A 26,707-nucleotide genomic window follows, 5' to 3' on the forward strand; every position below is an offset into this window, starting at 1 on the left:
GAGAGCTGTTTGTATTGACAGCACACAAAATAGAAAATGCAAATTTTGAGTAAAATATATTCTTCTGTAGAAAGTAATTGTTTCATGTTTGGGCTTCCTATCTTGCGTGAAGCAGATTAATTATATGCATGGAAGAATGGGAGAGATACCTATGGTAGTGGATACCTGGTTACAGTCTGCAGGCAGTGGAAGATAGCCTCTGTAAGGATGCTTCCTTAGAGAGCAGCTAGCTCCTTACCTCTTGAAATTGCTGATTTATCTTACAAATACCTGCAGCAGCCAAGGTCAAATACTGGAGTGGGGCCTGTTCTGCTATTAAAGGTACCTTCTGATCTAGAGTACATGAAGAGTTCCTACTAGACTTTAGTGAAAGCCTCTTGGTCCAAATACTGGATTTCTACTCAAGTCCATAAAGCTCTTTGGGTGTGCTGTTTCCAGACTGCTGCTGATAATGAAAATTTGGCAGATGTAGCTTGTGTATAATATTATGATTGGATGCAGGGAATGCAAATAGTTCTCTACTAAGAATGTTGAATGCCATTGACTGGCAGCTTGAGACAATCCCTGTAATTGTAATTCTAAGTGGATAATTAAAGCTTGTCTAATGTACTGGTTCGTGCCCCATCTAGAGATGAAAGCCAGACTTTTGTGTTTTAAATTGTTGTGAAATAATCATATCTATAGGTTACCTTAATCAGCAAATACCTCTTCTTCACTAACCAGAGGAGTCAAGAGAGCTAAAATGAGGGTGAATGTGCACTAACAGCATTACTTCTTGCAGCTGTTATTATTTAGAAATTGAGTGAGAATTTAGCCACTAAAATGTGATGTGAATTGATTTCAACTTTTGGCTGTGCTGAGGAAGAGAGCTTTGCATACCTTGCACTTCCTTGAACCTATTAAAAACTTCTAGAGAGATCAGAGTTTTATGCCCATGGTACTGTGCCTGTGACTGCTAACCTAGTAATTCCTGCACTGATCTGACACAAAACTCCCTCCATGGCTTGCATATGTTCTTTCTGAGTGTTTTACCTCATCACTATTGCAGCAGTCTCAGACTTTTCCCTCTCAACAACTGCTGAGTTCAGCTCAAATATCCACAGTTCTCTGAAGCAGCAATGCCAGCTGCACAGTACAGCACAAATCTTAGCTTTCATGGTTGTGATAAAAGAAAAGGTTGGCTCAACTTTGTCATTGAAGAATTTCTCTTAGATGAAATGTTTGTAATTCTGAAGGCATTAATCATCCTTGGGTTGTCTCCAAACTTCATCTTCTCTGGCTAACAATTCATCTGTTTGGTGCAGTATCAGCACAGTTTGCCTCTGAGGAAATGTAGTATTTCTGAGCAAAGCCCTTGTCCTACTTTGTGACCATACCCAGTCAGTGGCATGGTAGCACTGGCCACCAATAGGCAATCCAGCCCAGGCACTTGCTAGCCAGGCTGTCTCATTTTCCCCCAGCTCTCTGTCCTTCTCTGCTTCCAGGGAAAAAAAGGCAAGGGAGCTTTCAATGTTGATCTTTTCCAACCAAGCCCAGGTTTGCTCGGAGCTGTCATATTCCTTATCATAGGGAGATCTCCACAACCCAGATTTGTAAGGAGAGATGTCTTGTCAGGTAGAGTGTTTTCTGACATTCTCAGCCAGCTGATGCTCGAAAGCCAAGTACCTGCCATGCCAAGGCTGCTAGGCAGTAGGTGATAGACATGCATTTTTTTGCACTTGATTAAAAGTGCGCAGGTATCTGTTGTACCTGCTGTCTGCTATGATTTTAACTCTTTCTCTAAAACTGGAAAGTCTCACTTCTGCTGTCAACTCCAAGGAGTGTGGTTTCCTGTACTGACAGCCCCGGGAGGCTGACTGGCAGCGTTCCTTGCACTCCAGACGCAGCCATGTGCACAGCGAAAGCTTCAGTTCGTCGTCCGGAAGTGACAAAAATTCACTGTCACTACCCTATGCCTTTTGCCTTTGGCATAGTTTCCAGCCTTGCAGAATTAGCAGGGAGTAAGTTTGGGCTTTCACCCTAGCTTGCTACATTTTCCCATCTATGTACCTAAAAACCATTTCTGTAACTGACTTGGATCACAAAAGCTTCTGCAAAATCATTCTTCATCCACAGGGTTACGAAGTCTTGGAAGATCAGAGACCCTGTGATGCTCACTGAGTCTATTGCATAGTGCTGAGACTTATTTCATTAAGAGCTCTGGTGCAGGAGCTGCGGTGGTATCCAAACCAGGCGTTAGCCTGCAGTACTGTGCTACCAGGCTAAGTTAACTTCCAGTCTCTAAAGTTCACCCATCCTTTTTCATCGGAATGACTCCAATCCCTTTGACAGATTGCTCCACAGCATTTTTCCTTTTCCTCCTTGATCTTTAAATGTTCTGCCTCAGTTTCAGACAACACTGTTTGCAGAAGTGTTGTTTCCAGGGTGGAGGCAAATGAGCCTAAACTCCTTTTCCCAAACTGAGTGGCTGAGTGGGCTCTGACAGCAGCGAGCGTGTCCTCATCCCCAACAACCAAATTAACCTTGTAATAGTGAGTGTAGGTTTCTTCCTCATATGTTTATCCAAATGCATATTTAGATAGCTATTTCTGAGCAAGATGACTCTCACTGAATTCAGTTAGTAAGTCACTCCCATACTTAAGAGAGACTAAAGAATTTGCTGTAAGCAGAAATTCCTCTACATCTGTTTGTATACACAAATGAGCTCCAGAATGCCTGATGCCTCAGTCACCATTAAAATAAATTTCTTTGTGAATAGGTTTGCATAGTGTCCAGCAAACCAAAGGACACTTTTTTCCTGTGCTCAACCTCAAAACCACAACCTATTCAGCTGCCAAGTTTGTAAATGGAAAGCTTGACAAAAATAAGAAGCTGGGTTTGGGTATTTTGTGTGTGCACTCTCTCTACCATGCAGTGAGAAATTTCCTTCTTAATTAAACATTCACTCTCACATTACAGACCAGTTACAAGGTGTCATGACAAACTAAAAGCCAGGTGGTATGTGGCTGGTGATTTAGTTCAATTGGATTGACACAATTCGCCATGCTCTCTCAGTTTTTAAACACTGACCCACAGTTTGAGTGTGCTGGCTGATGCACATTAAAATAAAACTCCATGGCAAAATCCATATTTTCTTTGTACCTGGAGGTCAGAAGGCATCTTTGAAGGGAACTTTTATTTGATTCTTTATGCAGGTGATTGCAAACCACACCGTTCAGACCTGCATGGAGATGTCAGATAGGTTACATAGGACCAGGAGTGTTCTTCAAGCCTATCTCAAATGTTAATACACTGTTATTTGTACTGGTCTTATGAAATATGTGGGTAGGATTGCTAGTTTTAAAGTATGTTAAGTTTTAGAGAGTATCCTCAAAGGTATAACTTGATGGGGTGCTTGGTGCCATGGGTTAGTTGTTTAGGTGGTGTTGGATTGGTTGATGGGTTGGACGCGATGATCTTGAAGGTCTCTTCCAACCTGGTTTATTCTATGTATTCTATGTATAAGCTACATGTTTGTGTTTTAGACAAGTTAAAACCAAAGCTAAACTGCTGGTATTACTACCAAAATTTCCAGGGTTTAATAAACATTTTTGGTCTCAAGAGTGGCCAAATAAGGAAACAGCTACCAAAAAAAAAAGAGAACTGATTACTAAAGAGACCATGTGAGATCAGCAGCAGCTCAGAAGTGATGGAACAATGAATTCACAGTGAACAAACTGCACTACAGAATTAGAAAGCAGGAAAGATAACTGTTCCCTGTAGAAACATTATCCCACAGTAGCCCCTCTGCCGAGTCTGTCTCTTACCTCATCTCTTTTGTTGGCTGGAAGCACTTTGCAACGCAGTTTTTGTTTGATGTTGTCCCATGGTACCACATGAGAGTCCTAGGCAATGACTAAGACTTCTAAATGAAACAGTAATAACAAAGTTTATGATAAAATAATAAATTTGCTGTGGTATGATTCTAGTAAAAACTACAGCTGTCCTTTATCTGTTCAGTAGCAGAAGCAGTGGTAAACGGTGATTAATCTTTCATCCTCATTCCTTCCATGAGGCACAACAAATCTTGCTGATGGAGAAAGTTTTGGTTCCATTTTTTAATGTGAATGAATGCATCCTGCTGCTGATAGTCAGAATGGGTGGAGATGGATGGTTATGCATTCTGAATACATTTGGATTGCTGCAGCTTAGTGAATTTGCCTCCTGGCCTCTGGTTCTTGTGATCAATCAAGTAGCTTTTAAAAATGCAACATGGGGCAGGCTTGACAGCAGCCATGGACACATTGCTGAGTACTTGGCTCCTTTGGTTTTGTATGAGAGTATTTACCTGGGGTTCATGGGGATGAAATAAATCCCAAGACTGGTTTGTGTGCCATCAAATCAAAACAAACCTTGCAAGGAGCACAGTTTGTGGTTTTGGTGCTTGGGCACTGTAAATAAATTACGTTCAGAGGAGCTAAATGTGAACTGAGAATATTCATTCATAAATCAGAGGCTAGAGACTGTGCCATTCATAACTACAAGGACACAAATACACTGTGGGTTGTGGGGAGGTGGCACAGGTGTATGTTCTTGCTGCTGCTGTTCAGCTCTTCAGTAGGGCTGTAACTGTCCCTTCTCTTCCCCTCTGCACTTCATCTGCTTCTTGCAGTGCACAGCGTTTGTGCAGACTGCGGGCATCATGCTGACTTATTCTGTATTCACTGCACAGAGTCGAAGGGAAAGGAAGGCTGTGCAGTCTTCTCCCCAAAGTTGCACTGTACTCTACCTTGATTTGTCTTGAGTGTAAAAATTCACAGCTGCACCACTTGGGATGTTTAAGACATTGGAGATTTGGACATTGAAGATGGACAACTAAAATATGCTATAAACCTGGCAATACTCAGATTAGAAATGAATTAATTCAAATGTTAAACAGGGAATGTTATTAGAATGGGTTCATCTGCAAGGGGATGTCCAAATCAGCTGTATTAAAGAGAACAAAAACTGCTTCCTAATCAGGATGGACACTTCCTGAGAATTGGCAGGACTCCAGTCAAAAGAAACATTTCCCAACTCAATTTGGGACAGAAGGAATTCAGATGCTCACTCTTTGCTGTTTCTCCTCTGAAAGCAGACAAATTAACAAAGGATTTTGATGCCAGCAACCCTCAAATCAAGGATGATGGAAAGAAAGAGAGTATAATTTTCTCATCTCTGTTTCTCTGACAAGTTTGCAGCAATGTGACAGCATGTGTGGCTTTAATTTATCTTTATCAGTTTTGATTTCTCTGTGTCTTTCCTGTGGGACAGCTGATCGGGGGGAGCGGAACAGGGTTAAATATTAGCAGCAGCTTATGAATTCGGAATGTGACATAGTTGTGTCATTGCGCTGTGAAATTTTGTCTGCTGTGGTAAAAGCCATCTTATTTCAGTGTGGAATGAAGTGCCTGCTGTTTTCCTTTATGGTTACTGACATTTAAATAATTACTCAGTGAAGTTCTCAACTGCAGACTGGCTTTTCATTGAGTACAGATGGCTCCTTCACCAGTCACATCACCAACATTTTCCTACATAGCACTTAAGTTTTAAAATAAACTTTTGTTCTTTCTGTTTAGTGCAGGGTAATGAAAGTTTATTGATCTCTGTATCTCTATACCTATGCATCTTTTTCTGGAAAGGGGCAGTTTGCACTGAGTTATCTCAACAGAGACTAGCATCGATAAAATACCTGAGTGACATGCAGCTGTGTGTTCATCAGAACCGGGAAGCCCAGGCTAGCTGCTGGTGTCGGTCGTTTCCCAGCAGTGTTCTCTCAAGTACTGCTGCTGCCAGGGTTGGTGTTCTGTATGGAGTGTGTTGCCTGTGCTGCTAATGACAAAATAGTTCAGTTTATGCACCAAAACAAAAACATTGCTCTTTAAAGAGACAGCTGCCATGAGCCATGCTATTAACATGATTTGATTGAAGAATGCTACTGCAAGAAGTTATGTAGGTTACTTAAGAACAAAACTGGATGCTTTGAGCTTCAGTGACCAGAACTGTCTTCAGCCAGTCTTGTTTCCTCATCCCCATAGCTGCTGGCATGTATTTTATCTGAAAAAAAAGGAGAAAAGACAAAGTGATTAATCTAACTTTAGTGTGGGCACCATGTCTTGGCTTAATTATCACAGTATCACAGAATCACCAAGGTTGGAAGAGACCTCGAGGATCATCAAGTCCAACCTGTCACCACAGACCTCATGGCTAGAACATGGCACCAAGTGCCACATCCAATCCCCTCTTGAACACCTCCAGGGATGGTGACTCCACCACCTCCCTGGGCAGCACATTCCAATGACGAACGACTCGCTCAGTGAAGAACTTTCTCCTCACCTCCAGCCTAAACTTCCCCGGCACAGCTTGAGACTGTGTCCCCTTGTTCTGGTGGTATCTATATGGTAGTATTGACCTATTATGGTAGTTCCAAGACCTGGGAATTTTTGTTCTAGTGTCTCAAAAGCAAGAGAAGAATTTATAGTGCTTCTTAACCATGTACAAGGCTGCCTGTTTATCCATCACAGTGAGATCCCAAACAATGTACGTCAGGTCCCTTTCCTTTCGCATCCCTTATTCTGGCTGGGGGCGTATGGTGATGCTGCTCAGGTTGTGTGATGTGGGAAACACCATTGTCCCCTGCGCTGCTTAAACACAAAGCACAAAGAGCAATTAATTGACATTCTTCTCAATTTGTGTGCATCACAGAAGTCAGAAAAATGTGTTGCAAGAGGGCTGCCTGTGTGCCCAGACTCATCATTTCTCCCTTTCAGTAGCATAGCTGCTGGTGACTCAGGTTTCTGTTTACCGCTGGGCCAGAGTTGTGACCCATGCTTTATTTTAAAATTGCTGTAGTCTGTTATTTTCTGCTCCAAGCATCCTTTATGCAGGAAAATATGTAGCTCTTTTGCTGCTGCGGTTGTTTTACTTTAGGAGAATGCAGAGCTAATGCACTAACCTACATTTAATTAGTGTCAAGTCATTTGAACAGGTTTCCCACAAATGTAGGAAGGACTGGAGATACCTTTGGTAGTTGGCTTGTTGCCACCTGAGATCAAACAAATTGCTGCCTATTGATTCAGTTTCAGTTGACCTGGTAAATGAATTCAGGCATAAGCACGGGTAACTTCCATATCCCAGATTTCTGCAGATGAGGGTAAAGATTGCTTCCCCATCCCCTGCAAAAAAACATCCAAGAGCTCAGTGTTATGTGGCATTGCAGTAGCATTGATGGGATGCAGGGCCCAACAAGTACAGCTGCTGTCTGCACTACAGATTAATGTCTTTAATTAGACTCTTGATAGCTTAGCCAATAAAGGCATAAACATGTTAAAAATTGATATTTATTACATTGTACAGTGAAATTCACATCAGATTAAAGCAGCAGTAACCATTAAACCAATGCCTGCAAATTGTATTGCAAGCATTTATGATGTCCATTCTCTGAAAGACTTGTTTCTGCAGAAAGCCTCTCGTCCACTCACAGCCAGCATAAAAATGCCACAGACTCTCAGGAAACTATTGTATTTCTTTTTTTGCAGAGGGCAGTGCCTTGATGAGCATGATAGTCACAGCTGCCACTTCCAAAAACATGTGCTTAGATGGGCTGTGCTATAAATCTAATAGAACAGTTTTACTGTGCTGGTGTTATTTGCTAGAACTTTACTCAGCTGAAACATGACCTGGTCAGGTATAAAGCAAGCAATCAAGTAGATCATAATTGCTGTCCATTTGTTTCCTTTGGTAAAGATGCATGTCCCTCATCTATTGTAGTTTGAGATATGAATGGAATGGAATGGAATGGAATGGAATGGAATGGTATTAACCAAGTTGGAAAAGACCTTCAAGATCATCATGTCCAATCTACCACCCAACACCATCTAATCAACTAAACCATGGCACCAAGCACCCTATCAAGTCTCCTCCTGAACACCTCCAGTGATGGTGACTCCACCACCTCCCCAGGCAGCCCTTTCCAATGGGCAATCACTCTCTCTATGAAGAATTTCTTCCTAACCTCCAGCCTAAACCTCCCCTGGCACAGCCTGAGACTGTGTCCTCTTGTTCTGGTGCTGGTTGCCTGGGAGGAGACCAACCTCTGCCTGGCTACAACCTCCCTTAAGGTAGTTGTAAGCCTCCTCTTCTCCAGGCTAAGCAACCCCAGCTCCCTCAGCCTCTCCTCACAGGGCTGTGTTCCAAACCCCTCACCAACTTTGTTGCCCTTCTCTGGACACGCTCCAGCAAGTCAACATCCTTCCTAAACTGAGGGGCCCAATTCTGGACACAGGACTGAGAGCATGGGCAAAAGTTTTAATACTCAACACCTGTAAGTCAACAAACAAGTACATAAATTCTTAGAAAGTTACTAGGAACTGTATCCATCTAAACTCCAGCTAAGCCTCCTACATCTAGTCAGTGAAGCACTTTCAAGGAGAGCTTGGGCTGCTTCACAAAAGCCTGTGAATCATGTCTGCTTCAATAGTACATTATCAATTCTTTAAGTGTCCTGTTCTGAAGCCATATGATGAATACTAAATGCAGTTCTGTAAGGAATGAATTCATTAAGGGGTGTTGTATTAATTTGCTGATCTTTCCCGCACAGAATACGCATGCAGCCTGGGTGAATGGAGCAAGAGTGACTCATCTTTCATTAATAAATGACTCAAAAGTATTCTGGAACGCCAGAGAGATTCTTGAGCATGCAAATAGATGCAGCCATACTTCAGTCGAAACACAGAAACGCTGCTTTCAGCCTGCCTACTGCCCTTGCTGGGAAGATAAGCATGAGGAAAAAAGAAGAAAGTCAAGGCAATTTGCCACACTTACATAAGCATACAGCAGTCCCTCCAAGGCAGCAGGTGGCCTGCCACTGTGCTCAAAATGTTAGCAATTTTCTGTGTGGGCAGACTAGTGTAGGCTAATATTTTAGGGTTACTCTGCTTCCAGTAGGAATCTCCACTTCAGACTACACGTGGGCCAGTTGCATTGCCTGCTGCTTGGGAGGAAAGAGAGAAGCAAATGAGGATTTCTACCAAACTGAAAAGCAAGAAGTACCACAAGTCCCAGGAAAAGGAACACTTCTAGTCCCCATCCTGATTTAAATAGTAATTCAGATAAATAATGTCTTGAAAGTTGTGGTCCAGATTAGCTCCTTGATGGTTGATGGTAGGCTGAACATAAGCCTGCAGTGTGCCCAGGCAGCCAGGAGAGCCAATGGCATCCTGGCCTGGATCAGGACCAGTGTGGCCCACAGGAGCAGGGAGGTCATTGTGCCCCTGTACACTGCACTGGTTAGGCCACACCTCGAGTCCTGTGTCCAGTTCTGGGCCCCTCAGTTTACGAAGGATGTTGACTTGCTGGAAGGTGTCCAGAGAAGGGCAACGAAGCTGGGGAGGGGTTTGGAACACAAACCTTATGAGGAGAGACTGAGGGAGCTGGGGTTGCTTTGCCTGGAGAAGAGGAGACTCAGGGGTGACCTTCTTGCTCTCTACAACTACCTGAAGGGAGGTTGTAGACAGGTGGGGGTTGGTCTCTTCTCCCAGGCAACCAGCACCAGAGCAAGAGGACACAGTCTCAGGCTGTGCCAGGGGAGGTTTAGGCTGGAGGTTAGGAGGAAGTTCTACACAGAGAGAGTGATTGCCCATTGGAATGGGCTGCCCAGGGAGGTGGTGGAGTCACCATCACTGGAGGTGTTCAGGAGGAGACTTGATAGGGTGCTTGGTTGCATGGTTTAGTTGATTAGGTGGTGTTGGATGATAGGTTGGACACGATGATCTTGAAGGTCTCTTCCAACCTGGTCTATTCTATTCTATTCTATTCTATTCTATTCTATTCTATTCTATTCTATTCTATCCTTTTCTGTCCTTTTCTATTCTATTCTATTGATTGGATGCATTTCATTGACATTTTTCCTCTGCAGCTGAAGCTGGGTTTTGGTTACTACACAACATAAAAGCAAATTAGATAGATACCCTTCAGGAGAGTTATAAACATTTCAGAAGTGCCTCAAGACTAGAATCAGGTGTTCCAAATACTATTGGGAGGCAGAGTGTTAAGTCCTACTGAGATTCAGAAAGATGTGGAAGGAGCAATGGTCTGCCTTCAAACCACCTTTAAGCTGAAGAGACCAGCATCACTATAGCAGATCCTATGAGATGTTCCCCTGCCTGAGTCACCATCACTGGAGGTGTTTGAGACTGGATGAGGCACTTGGTGCTGTGGTTTATTTGCTTAGGTGGTGCTGGGTGGTAGGTTGGACTTAATGATCTTGAAGGTCTTTTCCAAGCTTGTTAGTTCTATTCTGATGAATCCTGTCTCACCCATTAGCAGAAGAGGGAGTTCAGTGAGTCTTTGCAAATGCCCTCTTAAAGTCTGGTAAAGGTTCAAGGCGTTTAAAAGGAGTCTAGCAGACTTACAGGCACAGTTTGTGGGTGTACTCAGTGTGAGTGGGTACATAAGCAGCCTGCTGAAAGTAAATCCCCTGCTTCTATGTCATTAGGTGCAATTGCATGCTACTTTCAAAGAAAAATTACGGTTTGCAAGCCTCTCTAAAACACTCAAGGAGAGGTAGCAGTAGTTCTGTGAGACACATTAAAGAGAGCGCTGTGGGCGCCGTTGTGACATTGTGTGATTGCACTTCCCTTTCTCAAGGATTTAATTTCCAAAAATGAGTGTATCGAGTGGATTTGGTCCAGAACCTTCTGCCTCTGTTCTGTTTTCACTTGGACCTGTAGGGAAAAAACAGGAGAGTAACAGCTCTTAGGGATGAGACCTGTGCTAATTGTTTTTTCAGGACTGCAAGTAGAGGGCCTCTTCAGAAGATCAGCCAGCATCCAGACTATCAAAGATGTTCAGAAACTCTACAATCAGGGTAAGCTGTTGTCATGCCATTGCCAGGAACAGTGTGAGGGCTTTGTTGATCTGGCTTTTGTTTGTGAAGCAGAAACACAAGCTTTCTTATAACTATTTAATCACAGAGCCATTTGTAACATAAAATAACAAGAGTACAGAAACCTCAAAGGTAGCAACAGGCACTTAATGCTTACAGAATAGCAAGTATTCAGCTGGTGTCAGACCAGAGCTTATAATGTTTGTAGCTGGTAATGAATGATAAGGTTTGAGCCAAAAATGGTCTGTGTTTTCATAAACATTTGTATTGCCTCTATGTGCTTTATTACCGTTATGAAGTGCAAGGCCTCTGTGTCATTCTTCCTCTGGTGCTTTTTCCACGGTTATGGCAAAGAAATAGAATTTTACCTACCAATCTATGAAATGCACTGAAGCCATGGAGAAAGTCACCGACTTCCCTGGGAAATCATTTGATGAAATACCTTCCTGGGGAGACTCTCTTGTCCCAAGACTGATGAAATTCCGTGCAAAATAAAATCTAGAAGGATGCCAGGAGTGGGCAGCAGCGGCAGAAACCCCAGACGTTTTCTGTCCCAAAGTAGTGTGAAACAGTTTTTAAGCAGGAGTTTCAATAATAAGTAAAACACAGGATTAAATACATTTTTTTCCCCTTCTTTTTCTGCTTACAGGCAAGTCTGTGAATTTTGATGATTATCAGGATATCCACGTTCCTGCCGTTATCCTAAAGACTTTCCTCAGGGAGCTCCCACAGCCACTGCTAACATTTGAATGTTATGATCAGATCCTTGGAATCACCAGTGAGTACACAGATGTCTTAGAAAGTGTATGCAGCAAGTTAACTGCACGTGCCTGATTCATAACCACTACTCTTTCCTAACTGTGAAGCAGTTACAGGCCGAGCCCAGAGAGTGGTGGTGAATGGTGCCACATCCAGCTGGCAGCCAGGCACTGGTGGTGTCCCCCCAGGGATCAGTGCTGGGCTCCATGCTCTTTAATATCTTTATCAATGATCTGAATGAAGGTATTGAGTCCATCATCAGTAAGTTTGCAGATGACACCAAGCTGGGGATGGGTGTTAGAGGATAGGAGAGCTCTGCAGAGAGACCTAGACAGGCTGGACAGATGGGCAGAGTCCACGGGCATGAGATTGAACACATCCAAGTGCCAGGTTCTGCACTTTGGCCACAACAGCCCCATGCAGTGCTACAGGCTGGGGTCAGAGTGGCTGGAGAGCAGCCAGGCAGAGAGGGACCTGGGGGTACTGGCTGATAGTAGCTTGAACATGAGCCTGCAGTGTGCCCAGGTGGCCAAGAGGGCCAATGGCCTCCTGGCCTGTATCAGGAACAGTGTGGCCAGCACAGGAGCCTGGGGTTGCTTAGCCTGGAGAAGAGGAGGCTCAGGGGAGACCTTCTTGCTCTCTACAACTACCTGAAGGGAGGTTGTTGCCAGGTGGGGGTTGGTCTCTTTTCCCAGGCAACCAGCACCAGAACAAGAGGACACAGTCTCAAGCTGCACCAGGGGAGGTTTAGGCTGGATGTTAGGAAGAAGTTCTTTATAGAAAAAGAGATTGCCCATTGGAATGTGCTGCCCTGGGAGGTGGTGGAGTCACCATCACTGGAGGTGTTTAGGAAAAGACTGGATGGGGTGCTTGGTGCCATGGCTTAGTTGATTAGATAGTGTTGGGTGGTAGGTGATGATCTCAAAGGTCTTTTCCAACCTGGTTAATTCTATTCTGTTCTGTTCTGTTCTGTTCTGTTCTGTTCCGTTCCGTTCTGTTCTGTTCTATATTGTTAGTGCTTCATTGTACTCTGAGTGGACAGCCTCCCAATCTGTACCTGAGCAAAGCTGTCAGAATTACTGAAACACTCTGCATTTTACAAAGTTTACTGATTCTTCTATATATCCTATTGTATTATTAAGAACTAAATCACACTTCTCATTCTCTGGGCTCCATTTCTATGTCATGGCACAGCACTGAGTCAGTCTGGGATACCACTTACATCAAGCAGCTTTAGTTTTAGCAGCACCATTGGCAGATTTGTGGGACCTAAATTTAGCTGGTCATTTGTACACTGCTTTCCTTCCCCCCCCCCATTTATTTTTATGGGGAGGAGATTGTTTTTGTTGGAAATGTTCCCATGGGCTAAAATACTGGGGAAGAAAGGCTCTAAAGCCATTAGAAGACATTGATTATCAATTTCTTGCACTACATGAAATTATGAATTATGCAACTTTAATTATGTGGCCTTTGTCAGGAACTAGGAGCTTATGGTACTGGCAAGACAAGTTCCTGATAGAAGGAGGGTGAATATCTGAGATCCCAGAGTATCTGAGGTCTCAGTACTTATGGAGACTGATGTTTTGCCACCCAGGCTGTAGTCAATCCAGCAGGAAACTGTTGTAGAGCTTCCAGTAACAAGTCACAGGCATAGATTTTCTCAAAACTTGATTGTTGAGGAGATTATTTATCTCTCTCTCTCTATCTATAAAGATATAACAATGGAGTATGGCTTCCACCAGAGTCTGTTAGCACACCTCTGGTAGCCACACACTGATGCTGTTTTGAACTGTAGATTATCATCACTGTCATGACTGTTGCAGTGAGGCAGGTCACTGGATAATTCAGAGTGGGGACAAATCTCAGTTGCTGAATGTTTGTAAAGCACAGAAGTACAAGGAGCTTGCTGTACTTTTGGACCATCTGTATAAATGAGTTCATCTCTAGAAAATTCTTAGCCATCCAAGTGGCCATCTTACAAATTGTGGCTAAGAAAGAAGAGTTTCCTACAGAACCACAAAAGTGTTATTAAAGTTAGTAGAGTGCCAACAAGAATATTTTGGGCTGAAATGTCTCTTAGCAAGAATAAAATCAGAGCACATAAAATAGATGTCTGGATTCAATGTGTGGAGAGAGAATGAAATTCAAATCAAGACCTTTGAAAGTCTTCCCCAGCAAAGAAATTATTTAGGCTGTTTCACTGAATCAAGAAAATACTCTTCAAGTTACTGTAACCACATATATGATAATGCAAAATATGATAGGGACATTGACAAGGTTAACCCTAACTGCTGCTGTGGTCATGAAGGTCAGTAGAGCTGACTTTTCTGATGAGTTTTGCAGGTGGATATCTGAAATAATTCCAGCCACAATGATCCTGGCCTGCATCAGGAACAGTGTGGCCAGCAGGAGCAGGGAGGTCATTCTGCCCCTGTACACTGCACTGGTTAGGCTGCACCTCGAGTACTGTGTCCAGTTCTGGGCCCCTCAGTTTAGGAAAGATGTTGACTTGCTGGAAGGTGTCCAGAGAAGGGCAACGAAGCTGGGGAGGGGTTTGGAGCACAGCCCTGTGAGGAGAGACTGAGGGAGCTGGGGTTGTTTAGCCTGGAGAAGAGGAGGCTCAGGGGAGACCTTCTTGCTGTCTACAACTACCTGAAGGGAGGTTGTAGCCAGGTGGGGGTTGGTCTCTTCTCCCAGGCAACCAGCACCAGAACAAGAGGACACAGGTTTAGGCTGGAGGTTAGGAAGAAGTTCTTCATAGAAAAAGAGATTGGCCATTGGAATGTGCTGCCCTGGGAGGTGGTGGAGTCACCATCACTGGAGGTGTTCTAGAGGAGACTTGATAGGGTGCTTGGTTGCATGGTTTAGTTGATTAGGTGGTGTTGGATGATAGGTTGGACACAATGATCTTGAAGGTCTCTTCCAAGCTGGTCTGGTCTGGTCTATTCTATTCTATTCTATTCTATTCTATTCTATTCTATTCTATTCTATTCTATTCTATTCTATTCTATTCCATTCTATTCCATTCCATCCCATCCCATTCCATCCCATCCCATTCCATTCCATTCCATTCCATTCCATTCCATTCCATTCCATTCCATTCCATTCCATTCCATTCCATTCCATTCTATTCTATGGTGTTGGATGACAGGTTGGACTCGATCTCAAAGGTCTTTTCCAACCTGGTCTATTCTGTTCTGTTCTGTTCTGTTCTGGTTTATTCTATAAACATTATTTCTTGGTAACATTTTGAAGCTGTGGAGTTAACACTGACTTTGGCATTACAGGTGTGGAGAGCAGTTTACGAGTTACCAGATGTAAGCAAATCGTTCAGGGGCTTCCTGAGCAGAATTATGCTGTTCTGAAGTATCTGATATGCTTTCTCCATATGGTGAGTATAGGCAAAATTTCCAAAATCATGACATTTTCTTCTTTCTTTCTAAATCTGCTCTTATTAATTAAACATTTCCTGTCTCCACAGAAAATGAAGTGGAATAATTTAGCGTGGTGAGGTGGTTGTGCAGTAAATGAGTGTCATTTGAGACAATATTAACGAGCTCGAGAACAACAGCAGCAAAATGTTGTATGTTAAATCTTTTAAAGTATCATTTTGCTGCCTTTCATTCTTTAGTTTGCTGCAGTTAAATGATAAACCCTGAATGTCCCCTTTTGCAAGAATCTGTGGCTTGCTTCAGGATAAAAGAAATCAGATGTCTTTTTGTACAGACTTCTTGATTTGACGACTCTTTTTAATCCATTCTGGAATCCCCACAAGTGTGAGGGTTTGGGAACAGCCATTATAAATACTACAGTTAGCCTAGTGGAATGTTTTGGTTGTGAGTTTATGTGCAGGTAAAGACAGAAAGAGGGTAAATTTCCCTTCTGTCTGCCTTACCCAGTGCCTTGTCTTTTCCAGATAGCATTTTCCAAACCCAGGTGGGGATTATGGTGATGCTGGCACCTAAAGAATATCGTCAGAAATCCTAAGATTCCCACCAACGCGGTTGCCCATATGGAATGATGCTGATTTTCACCAGTGAAGGAATTAGCCCTCAGTAACTGCTCTTGTTTGACATATTCTAGCCAGCAGCACATTTCAGAAACAAGTACATTTAATCCCTTTTTCTCCCAAAACACTGGAGAAAAGCAAGATTAGAAGAAAGAGAGTGAGGCAGCCTCACTCAGGCTGCACTCGCAAGGTGCTTGTAATACCCCCACGGTCGTTTGCTGTGACTTAGCTAAACTCTAATGCTATTAAGAAAATCCTCCTATCATTTGCTGTTATTTTAGCAATTGATACCTCTTCCTCAGTGTTATGGATTGGGTAAGTGACTTTGTTCCCATAATAGGTGCACCATCTCAGCGCGCTTCTTAAGAGCCGAGCACCTGAAGTGTTAATGAGGTGTGCAAAAGTGCTGCATGGTGTTTCCTGTAATTGGGCAACTCAACATAGCTTTATTTTTGAGTATGCCTTGTTATGTAAAGCACAGAGTCAAGTTGATAGTAGCTCTCAGGGTTGCAATTTTTGCTGATCTGTGGCTTTTCATCTTTAATGTCTCAGGGCATATTTGCATTTGGAAAGGTCAAGGGAACATAAAACTATCTAGGAGCTAGAGATTTCTATTCACTGCAGATTGGTGTGCTGCACAAGGTGCTACAGTTCAAACTTCTATAGAGTTCTCTACCAATAATCCTCTTTTTTACCTGCAAGCATCAACCTTCTTACATGTAAGAGGCAATTTAATTCTTCCATGAGCTCAGCCTTGAGTAGCGCAAGAGGTACTTGTGGTAATTTCATGAAGTGGGATGAACTGTAATCACTAGATACAGGTTTTGAACACTCTAGGTTTGATACAGGCTTGTGGATAGAATCTCAACCCCCTTACTTAATGAAACAGCTCCAAGGGTGCTAGAGTAAGACAGTGCAATTCCTACAGAAGTCACAGGTTTGGATTTCAAAAAGGGGTGTAAATCCTGTAACCTTAGATTAGCAGTGATTGTGGCAGTAATGAGCCCAGTGTGCTGTGAAAAGGATAAGCTGTCCAGCTTCAATTTTCAGTGTTACCTGGCTACCAAGAGGGATTGACAGGGTCCCCTTGGAGTTGCAGTGAACTGAGATCCCTTGGCAGAATTGGGCAGCCAGGAGCAAGAGGGAAAACAAAGATTCTTTTCACAAGTCTGTCCCTGCCTTATGTATGTAAAGAATGCCTGTGCTTGCTCAACTGATCTCACAAGAAATGACTCAAGTGGTTTTGTTCCACAAGCTTTGTGTTGTACATGCAGTGGAGTGGATCTGTGAATGCACCTACAAACTTAAAGGGCCAGGGAAGTCTTCTTGCAGGCTACTTGGCAAAGGACACTGATGGCAGGAGTGACCTACTTCTGAAGTCAGAAACCATTAATAGAAAATTACAGTTGTAGTCTTCTGTGACAATCAGCAAAGGTTGCAGAAGCAATAAGACCATCTGGGTTGTGTTTTCATAACCGTGTCTTTGGGTTTGGTACCAGCTGAAACAGTCCCCTCTCTGTACTCAGACACTTTCCCTCCCTGCTGTTTATTTCTGTCCTTACAGTCGGTCATGCCTGATGCAGGGTAAGGGAGGCTGACTTGGCTGGAAGAACCCTTGCAGAAACCTGCCAAATTCAAAAGACATGAGTGTGGGGCCAAGCAGAAAAAGCAGACAAGGATTTAGGGCCCATGAGCTATGCTTCAGATCTGTAACTGAAGGAGTAAAGTTAAAGCAAGTACAGGCTGGGAAGAAAAACCTGCTCCAAATTAATGTTATGTCTCAATTGCTTATCTAGTTGAAAATGTCATTAGCACCAGCAAAGCCTGGGGGTGGGGTGGCTGTTGATGATGGGACACATTGGCAAGGATTAGATGACTAAGCCTTGTGGAGCAGTTACAAGCAGTTGGCATATCTGAAAGGTAGCTGAGAGTGGGGAGGTAGAAGCTTGTATTTCCAGGAAGTTTGTGGGAGTGTTTTAATATCTATTAAATGTCTTCTGAAAATGTTTTGTGCACTTCTGTTCAACATTGTGGGTAAGAAACCAAAGAGATGGTCATGTTCTTATATTAGTATTTTTTTTGATGTAGTGCTAATTGGCTGTTTCAGTCCTCTGTATGTCACTGTTTAAGTTCATTAGAATATAGAATAGAACAGACCAGGTTGGAAGAGACCTTCAAGATCATCGTGTCCAACCCATCATCCAACACCATCTGATCAACTAACCCATGGCACCAAGCCCCCTATCAAGTCTCCTCCTGAACACCTCCAATGATGGTGACTCCACCACCTCCCTGGGTGGCCTCTTCCAATGGGCAATCACTCTCTCTATGAAGAACTTCTTCCTAACAACCAGTGTAAACCTCCCCTGGCACAGCTTGAGACTGTGTCCTCTTGTTCTGGTGTTGGTTGATTGGGAGAAGAGACCAACCCCCACCTGGCTACAACCTCCCTTCACGTAGTTGTAGACAGCAATAAGGTCTGCCCTGAGCCTCCTCTTCTCCAGGCTAAGCAACCCCAGCTCCCTCAGCCTCTCCTCACAGGGCTGTGCTCCAGACCCTTCCCCAGCTTTGTTGCCCTTCTCTGGACATCTTCCAGTAAGTCAACATCTTTCCTAAACTGAGGGGCCCAGAACTGGACGCAGGACTCAAGGTGTGGCCTAACCAGTGCTGAGTACAGGGGGAGAGTGACGTCCCTACATAGTGTAGCTGGCTAGCTGGTTTCACCCCTGCAGGATCCATAAGGATTCTGGGCTGTAAGCATGTGGAAACCCAAACCCATCACAATTTTCCTGGGGCAAGCTGGGTGTTTATTCTGGGGTACTGAAGATGTGTATTTTGCATTTGATGTGGCACTAATCTTCAGTGTTTATTCACGGTGATGAGCTTTGCTATGTACAAGTTTTATCTTTCTAGAGGGTTTCCTCTCAATATAGGTTGTTATTGCTGAATGATTTATCTACTTCTGTGCATGTTCCAGTGGAAGGGAGGGTGGAATCAACCACCTGGAGCTGTGTAGTTCTTTATTGTGATAAATTTCTGCGGTGCTCGAATAACTCCTTCAAAAAGACAGTCTGGGTCCTTGGAGAATTGTCTGCTATTAGCCTGTCAAATTGACAGAGCAAATACATTTTGACTTACACAGGGGTGATGCTTCCTGACTTTTGGGGGGAATCAAAGAAGGAGTTGAGGGCATCAGTCCCATTGCTAAAGATGTAATTTGCGTTTCCTAAATAGAAGGTAGCTTTGGGGCACAGTTACTTAGAGGGGTGGGCTGTAAAGGGTTTAGCTGACTGCATGCTGCCTGTACGTGGTCTAGTGGTGGAAGAGAACATCAGCTGCGATAATGATGTTTTAGGTGATGTGGATGTGTTCATGTCAATTGGAAAAGAAATCTGTCCTTGGAGTAGTGAAGGTGCTGAGTGGGCATGAGGCCTGATTTCCCTCGGGGAGGGATAAAGCCATTAGCACCGGTGTGACAAGGCTTCCTGGCTTGCAGCTCTCCGTCAGCCAGCACAAACTGTTGTACAGAGAGTTGATTTCAGTTGCACTCTTTTTCTTGGATCTGCTGAGGAAGGGATTGCTGTGCATTTTGAAGTGAAGAAACATGCCTTGTCTCCCTTGCATTCTCAAGCATCAGCTTCATTGATGACTCACAGATAAGGTTTTCTGCAGCTCTGCCTCAGATGATATAATCAGTGTTTCATTTTATCTTAGGGATTTTCTCTCTCAGGGAAGGAGTTGTGGGATGGGTATTTTTGTTGATCTTTTCAACATTGACTTTCTCCTTGAGGTGTTCACAGAGTGGTGGCAGATGGGAAGAGGTGGTTTCATCTTGGAGTTAGAAAAGTCCTTTGCAGTAGTTGGCCTAAAGAAAGTTACAGTAGTGTTGCCTTGAGTGGAAATCTTAGTCTTCAAAGGCAGGGGTCAAATTAAGCTGGGTGTGTTTCAACTAGCACATGAAGACAGCACTTGTACAATGACTTGTGGGATGGAGTGTGTTAGGGAGCACTCCCCAAAAGCTGGGGAAGACAACAACAGGTTGTGCTCCAGTACTATACCACATGCCTCTGTGCCATCACAGAGTACCTGCCCTGTATATACTTAAGATACTTGCCTAAGGATAGATAAACAGCACACGTCTCTGGCTTTGTGCTATAGAAAACACAGTGTGATGGCCCCAAGCTCTTTTATTGTTTTAGAGTCTTCCAGCTAAAAGAAACACCCCAAAATAATTTGTTCTCGGTCCACAAGGGTTTCACACAGACAGCATCCTGCAGTGTGGATGCAACCTTTGACCCAAGGGCCAGAACACGTTCCCTGGCCTTGTTGTATTTATTAACATGCAAACACAGTTTGCCCAGCTGCCTTTGTCCAGGTAGGTAGGGCATGCATGTAATATAATGTAATGCAGTATGTGTTACCCTACCCCACCCCACTGCAGGCTGGGGAGAGAGTGGCTGGAGAGCGGCCAAGCAGAAGGGGACCTGGGGATACAGGTCAGTCGTAGGTGGAACATGAGCCAGCAGTGCGCCCAGGTGGCCAAGAAGCCCAATGGCATCCTGACCTGCATCAGGAACAGTGTGGCCAACAGGAGCAGGGAGGTCATTCTGCCCTGTGCTCAGCACTGGTTAGGCCACACCTGGAGTCCTGTGTCCAGTTCTGGGCCCCTCAGTTTAGGAAGGAGGTTGACTTGCTGGAGCGTGTCCAGAAAAGGGCAACAAAGCTGGGGAGGGGTTTGGAACATAAGCCCTACAAGGAGAGGCTGAGGGAGCTGGGGTTGCTTAGCCTGGAGAAGAGGAGGCTCAGGGGAGACCTTATTGCCCTCCACAACGACGTGAAGGGAGGTTGTAGCCAGGTGGGGGTTGGTCTCTTCTCCCAGCCAGGCAACCAGCACCAGAACAAGAGGACACAGTCTCAAGCTGTGCCACGGGAGGTTTAGGCTGGGTGTTAGGAAGAAGTTCTTCACAGCGAGAGAGATTGCCCATTGGAATGTGCTGCCCTGGGAGGTGGTGGAGTCACCATCACTGGAAGTGTTTAAAAAGAGCCTGGATGAGGCACTTGGTGCCGTGGTTTAGTTGATCAGATGGTGTTGGGTGATAGGTTGGGCTTGATGATCTCGAAGGTCTTTTCCAACCTGGTTAATTCTGTATTCAGTATTCTATCCTATCCTATAATACAATATGGAATAATATGATGCAGTATAATATAGTGCTGTATAGTATAGTATAATATACTATAGTATTCGGCTGTATAGTACAGTACCTAGGTCTGTGTCTCCTTGTTAACAGGCTACTGATCTTTGGCCTAATTGTTTTCTCTCATCAGTTATTTTGGTAATAGTTTAGATTTGCTATGCTGCTGTAGTATAATGAAGTTTTCTTTGGGCTGATCTGACCTCAAGAAGATGAAATGAACAAGATGGGCTTGTTAGTTTTTCTGTAGAGTTAAATACTGCATTGAGAGCAGTATGGGAAGGTCAGCAGGTTACTCTCTAGAGAGAATGGTCTGGATATTGCATAAGGTCATGAGGCAGGCATTGCCACTTAGTCTGATCACTTTTTATTCTCATGTTCTGAAGGCAGTCCTTTGAAGAGGTGGTTATGGCACCAGTGCCTCTCTCCAGCCCTGCTTCATGACCTTAAAAACAATTGATAAAACAGTATTTGTAGCAAAAGTAGCATCGTGGTAACTGATGTCCCAGAAGGGTGAGGCAAAGATTGGAGGGAAAATTAGTACACATGACTGGAAAAATTAATGTGGTTGGAAAGAAACTTCTGTGCTTCCAGGCATCAAAGTGCTTCTTCATGTTCCCAGAGGAAAATGCTTCCCTCCTACACAAGGAGTGTAAAGGTCACTATAGCAAATAGACTCCCTGCTAGGTAAAACACCAAAACAGGCAGGACTGTGGTGCAGAGGACAGAGGGGAGTGAAGCCTGTGTTACCAGGCAGAGGGCAGCTGGAATTTATGCATGTTCTAAGAAGTGCTTCCATGATCATGCTTTTTAGATTTTCCTCTAGTGCCCTCAGTTTTTTCATAGTAGTACAGAACTACCTTTTCAGAAGGCTTTATAAGAAAACAGAAATGGAGGGACACTGAGAGGCAGAAGGTTTGCTTTCCTATTGCACTTGAAATTATAGCAGGAAAAACACACAGGAGTTTTTGCCCACTAATTCCTTGTTCTGGTTTGTGATGCCAGCTTCAGAGTAACCTGTACATGGTAGTGTGTGCCTGCATGGTCTTCCCATGGCAGCTGCAACCAGCAGCCTGAGGACAGCTGACTGAATTCCCCACATCAGGAGAAATCAAGAGCACTTTTTACAGTAACAGAGAACTGGTCGTATTGCCGTACTGGGCTTTAGGTAACAGCCATGTAATGCAGGAGAGCAAAACACACACAGGTTCCATACCAAGCTTACACAGAGCTGTGCAGTTCTAGGCATACCTTGACAGACAGAAGTAGGTCACATCATCCTGTTGCATTACAGATTTCAGTGCTGTGTGTTTTACCTGCAGCCCATTTTCACCTCCTTTGCTTCAGAGGAACCGGGTAGATGTGGAAGTACATGGAAGTGAAGTCATGCATCAGTGGGAGAAAGAGAAAAAGAACCAACTTTTCCAAACCCTTGCAAACAACTTCAGAAGTTCTCAAGGTTCATAATGCAGAGAACTGAGGACTGAGGCAGATGGGATAGCAGTTTGTTTGTGCTGTCCTTCTCTGCCCCCCAGCAGAGATAACAATAATTTCCATATGGAAGGATTGAAATGAATTCATTTTCCTAGCATAAGGGAACAACTCAGCCTTTTTGTTTGACTTCCTGACATCTTATCTTGTACTTGTGGGACACAGACTCCAGTGGCCACACAGCTCTAGGCTGCATAGGGAGCCCTGAGGTTGTTAAGGAACCAGTGATGTACCTGTGGTCAGGATCTACTGCCACCACCAGTTCGTCCTCCGTGCAGGATGGTGTCTTGTCTCTTACTCTCTGGGGCACAGGTCTGCATATACCTATTCATGTTTATGTTTTCCCAGGTTTCACAGGAAAGCATATATAATAGAATGACTGCATCCAGCCTTGCCTGTGTCTTTGGTCTTAATTTGATCTGGCCATCAAGAGGAACAGCCTCACTGAGTGCTCTGGTACCTCTGAATCTCTTCACTGAGCTGCTGATAGATTTCTACACCACCATATTCAGCTCCCGAACAATGCCTGGTGAGATCTTACCTTAACGCTCCCAGAAGGGAAGATGAGGCACAGGTCTCTGTGCCTCAGCTAGAGGGATCTTTACATTCAAGCTCTCTCCTGTGAAGAAAACTTTCACTACAGAGTAAAGTTTCTACAGCAAATACCAAATACGTTGGCAGATGCACGCTGCCCTCATATGTTCTTAGCACGTCAGGGAAAATATGACCGTTCAAAGAGCAATAGGCCAAAGTGAGTCCCCTCATTGGACTTGAGAGTCTGGCAAAAGCTGCCATGCCAAAGGAAGAGTTTGTGACACTGTGTGCCACTCTGTGTTTTCTTTGGGTATCTGGAGACCTTCCTGTGTGGCATTGTCTTCTGCATGGGCAGAGCTGAGTTCTGGACCACTCCTGAATGTACACTTTCTTTTGCTTTATCTGAACACAAGTTGTTAGAATTTCCCTATTAAGTTAATAAAGGTGAAGTCAATTTTTCAGATACTTGAATTTCTAAGCTATTTGTCCATATACCCAAGTGTCTTGTTTCACAGGATCACAGGACATTAGGGGCTGTAAGGGACCTCTGGAGATCAAGTCCAATGCCCCTTCCAGAGTAGGACCATAGAATCTAGTGCAGGTCACAAAGGAATGCATCCAGATGGATCCTGAAAGCCTGCAGAGAAGGAGACTCCACAACCTCTCTGGGGATCATGTTCCAGTGCTGTGACCCTCATGTTCCTCCTCATGTTGAGGTGAGACCTCCTGTGCTGTAGTTGTCCTATCCCAGGGTGCAGCTGAGCAGAGGCTGCCCCCTCCCTCTTGACCCCCAGCCCTCAGATATTTATAAACATTGATTAAATCCCCTCTCAGTCTTCTCTTCTCCAGACTAAGCAGCCCCAGGGCTCTCAGTCTCTCCTCACAGGGCAGTGCTCCAGTCCTTCAATCACCCTGGTAGCCTCTGTTGGGCTCTCTCCAGCAGATCCCTGTCCCTCTTCAACTGGGGAGCCCAGAACTGGACGCAATATTCCAGGTGAGGTCTCACCAGGGCAGCTTCACAGTAAAAGGTGTGGGCAGTTGTGACATACCGGGTTTGCAATTACCATGGAGGATAAAGTGTTTCCTGGGTGATGTGAATTGTGCAGACAGCTAACTAATTATGCTTGCAAATATCTAATGTCTCCAGTTAATCACTGTAGCTGCACGTGCGGAGTGCGTGGAAGCTTGCTTTCCTTCTTAAAAGCTCGAATGGGGAGCAATAATCTTCTGGGTTTTGTTCTCTGAATGCTTGGAATGTTCATCAGTGGACATCTCAGTCAGTGAATAATACAGAGTATAGGCTAACCTTGAGAAGAGTACCCCTCAGGTTTGGGCTGTGCATGCTTTTGCAGTTTGAGTTAATAGAAGTTTGCTCTTCAGATCAGTTTCTCTGGAAAGCAATAAGAGCAACAACTTGGACAATATACCTAATATCATTTTTCATGCATTGAAAGTCTGTTATTAGTCCCAATGTGAATAATTAGCCAACACAAAGGGAGAGTTTTCAGTGTTTGCTTTCTACCAGTGCTATTAATATTGCTTGCCTTTGATGAATTCTAACTGCTGCTTCATTGTTTAACATTGATCGGTGGTGGGGCGGTGTGATGAAATCATCATTATAGTGCCCTGCAAAGCAAGAGCAAATTAACCTGTGATAAGAAAAAGAAAAGGTAAGTGGTATTTTTCTTAATGCTCTGGCCTTCCCCCTTCTGTGGGAAAAGCTAACCAAACAGAGGAGCTACTTAGACTTCAGTAAAAAGGAATGATGGTCTCTGGAGGACAATTTAGGCTTTGCCCTTCCCTGCAGACACAGAGCCACATTTTATCCCGTAGGTGCTAGCGAGCTGAGGTTCTCCCCTTCCTCTTAGCAGTTTCATGACAGAGTATTCAGAAGGCTGTGGAATGCTGGATATGCCAGGCTGTCATTTGCCCAGTAGGTGTCATCTACAGCATTAGGTAATGATTAACATTTGAAAAATACAGAGGCTGCAGGACAGAATCTGTTAGGACCAACTTTTCACGTCACAGCTGTGTGTTTTCTGCTGTTCCTTCAGCGTCTTAAAGACAACTCTTAGGCTTCTGAATGTCTGTAAGCAATAACCTCCTATGACTCCCACTTAAATATAAAACCTTTCATAATACAGAGAGAAGCAATAGCAAGCACTAATGATGGCTGCATTGCTGCAAACTGGGATTGCCAAACTGATACAGTTCTATGCTGTGCCTCCCTGGTTTTACACCTGGGTACCAGTGACAGCATTCTAGCCTTGTTGTATTGTGGAAATCAAACCTCATCACCCTCTGAGCTGCACAGCACCTCGGTAACATGATTTCAGGCATCACCACCCTGTTCTTAGAGGGAAGGAATTTCCTCCTTGGCAATTAGCAAAACCTCAGTGTTTTGCTGCTCTCTGACCTCGGTCAAAATACACCTGCCTTAGTTTTACTGTCTGTAGAAACATGCACCAGGTATTAAAGCAGTCCTTTGGGATTAGTCCTATAAAATGGTGGCCTTCCATTTCCCCATGTCTTCTTCCAAAGCTCCAGCAACATCAAATGGCATCTAGTCTTCAGGCTATGCTGCATAATAGGAATGTGAGTCCTGGATAGTTTTAGAGCTGTGAGATGCCACAGCCCTGTGGGGTAAAATCCTGAGTTCATGACAGTCAGTCTTCCTCAGAAAGTCGCAAGAGTCTCCAGAGGGCAGCACATCATAGATTTAGTTCTCCAACTCATCCTAGATGGGGAGAGAGCAGGAATTTGGCAGCAGCAGTCATGCTGGTGAAGCAAGCTCTTGGGGCACAGCTGCCTCTGATCCCTTCACTTTCACAAGTAAAAAGTACAAGCATCTCTTCAGCCAATTTGCCTACCTGTACACACACAGGATGATAGCTACAACTGGACTCACTGTTTGGGTGCCAAACTGCAGGTCTTCCTCCCAGTGCTTTGTAAGCTGCCATTTCTCAGCAATTTCTAGTTCTTCTCTTTTAGTGTCTGAAGAACAAAATGGTGTTTTCTTCTCTCAAGTTGCCTTCTTCCTTTAAAGAATGAGTAACATCTGCTGTCTGCCAGTACAGATAGCTTGATGCTGCTTAAGAAAAGCAGAGGCTCTGGTTTTGATTTCCATTAGCACTTGTGGGAGCAGAGTAAGGTAGCGGGGTGGGAGTTGCAGAATCATAGAATGGTTTGGGCTGGAAGAGACCTCCAAAGGTCATCTAGTCTGACCCCCTCTGCAGTCAACAGGGACATCCACAACTAGACCAGGTTGCCCAGGGCCTTGTCAAGCCTCACCTTGAATGTCTTGGGGGAGGGAGTCTCTTGCTCCCCTTTACCTTCTTGCGGCCCCAAGCTGAGACAGACATAAGGATGGTACTCATCTCCACCCCAGCCTTTCCCTGCAAGGCACCGGGGCAGCAAAACCCTCCTAGTGACAAGACTGCAGCTCTGTCCCCACCACCCCACAGAACTGGTACAATAATGCTCCATCTAGAGCAGAAATCCCCAATCTCTGTCCTGAGTGCCAGACTTAACTATGACATTAAATCAGCTCTCATGAATTATTCAGAAGGGTTTGGAGTGAAATTCATGTTAAAGAAATATATGTTTCAAATTTCCTGACTCTAAGAGGAGTCCTGAAGGTGTCCCCTGCAGTTACTTTGATAACAGTTTCTCTTTACAAATGATAATTGCATGATTCGAGCTTTTGTACAGTGTGGCCTTGTGAACTCTTCTCTCATATCAAAGAACAATTTTCAGATCATTTCCATAGCAAAAGGGAAGTGATTATGGAGATAATCTGTTGGAAACACATGCTGGATT

General features: G+C 44.1%; 1 protein-coding gene across 1 annotated transcript in view; it reads left to right on the forward strand.

Moving 5' to 3' along the window:
- ARHGAP8 (Rho GTPase activating protein 8) overlaps positions 1-23,066 on the forward strand; it is a 61,762-nt gene extending 38,696 nt beyond the window's left edge. The window contains exons 9-12 of the mRNA XM_009896322.2: positions 10,808-10,885; positions 11,553-11,681; positions 14,950-15,053; positions 22,703-23,066. Coding sequence (XP_009894624.2) covers positions 10,808-10,885; positions 11,553-11,681; positions 14,950-15,053; positions 22,703-22,900 — 509 coding nt within the window. The 3' untranslated portion in view covers positions 22,901-23,066. The remainder of the gene's footprint in view (positions 1-10,807; positions 10,886-11,552; positions 11,682-14,949; positions 15,054-22,702) is intronic.
- Positions 23,067-26,707: the final 3,641 nt, after the last annotated feature.

This window comes from Dryobates pubescens, chromosome 27, assembly GCF_014839835.1.
Source record: "Dryobates pubescens isolate bDryPub1 chromosome 27, bDryPub1.pri, whole genome shotgun sequence".
In the NCBI taxonomy this organism is placed as follows: domain Eukaryota; kingdom Metazoa; phylum Chordata; class Aves; order Piciformes; family Picidae; genus Dryobates; species Dryobates pubescens.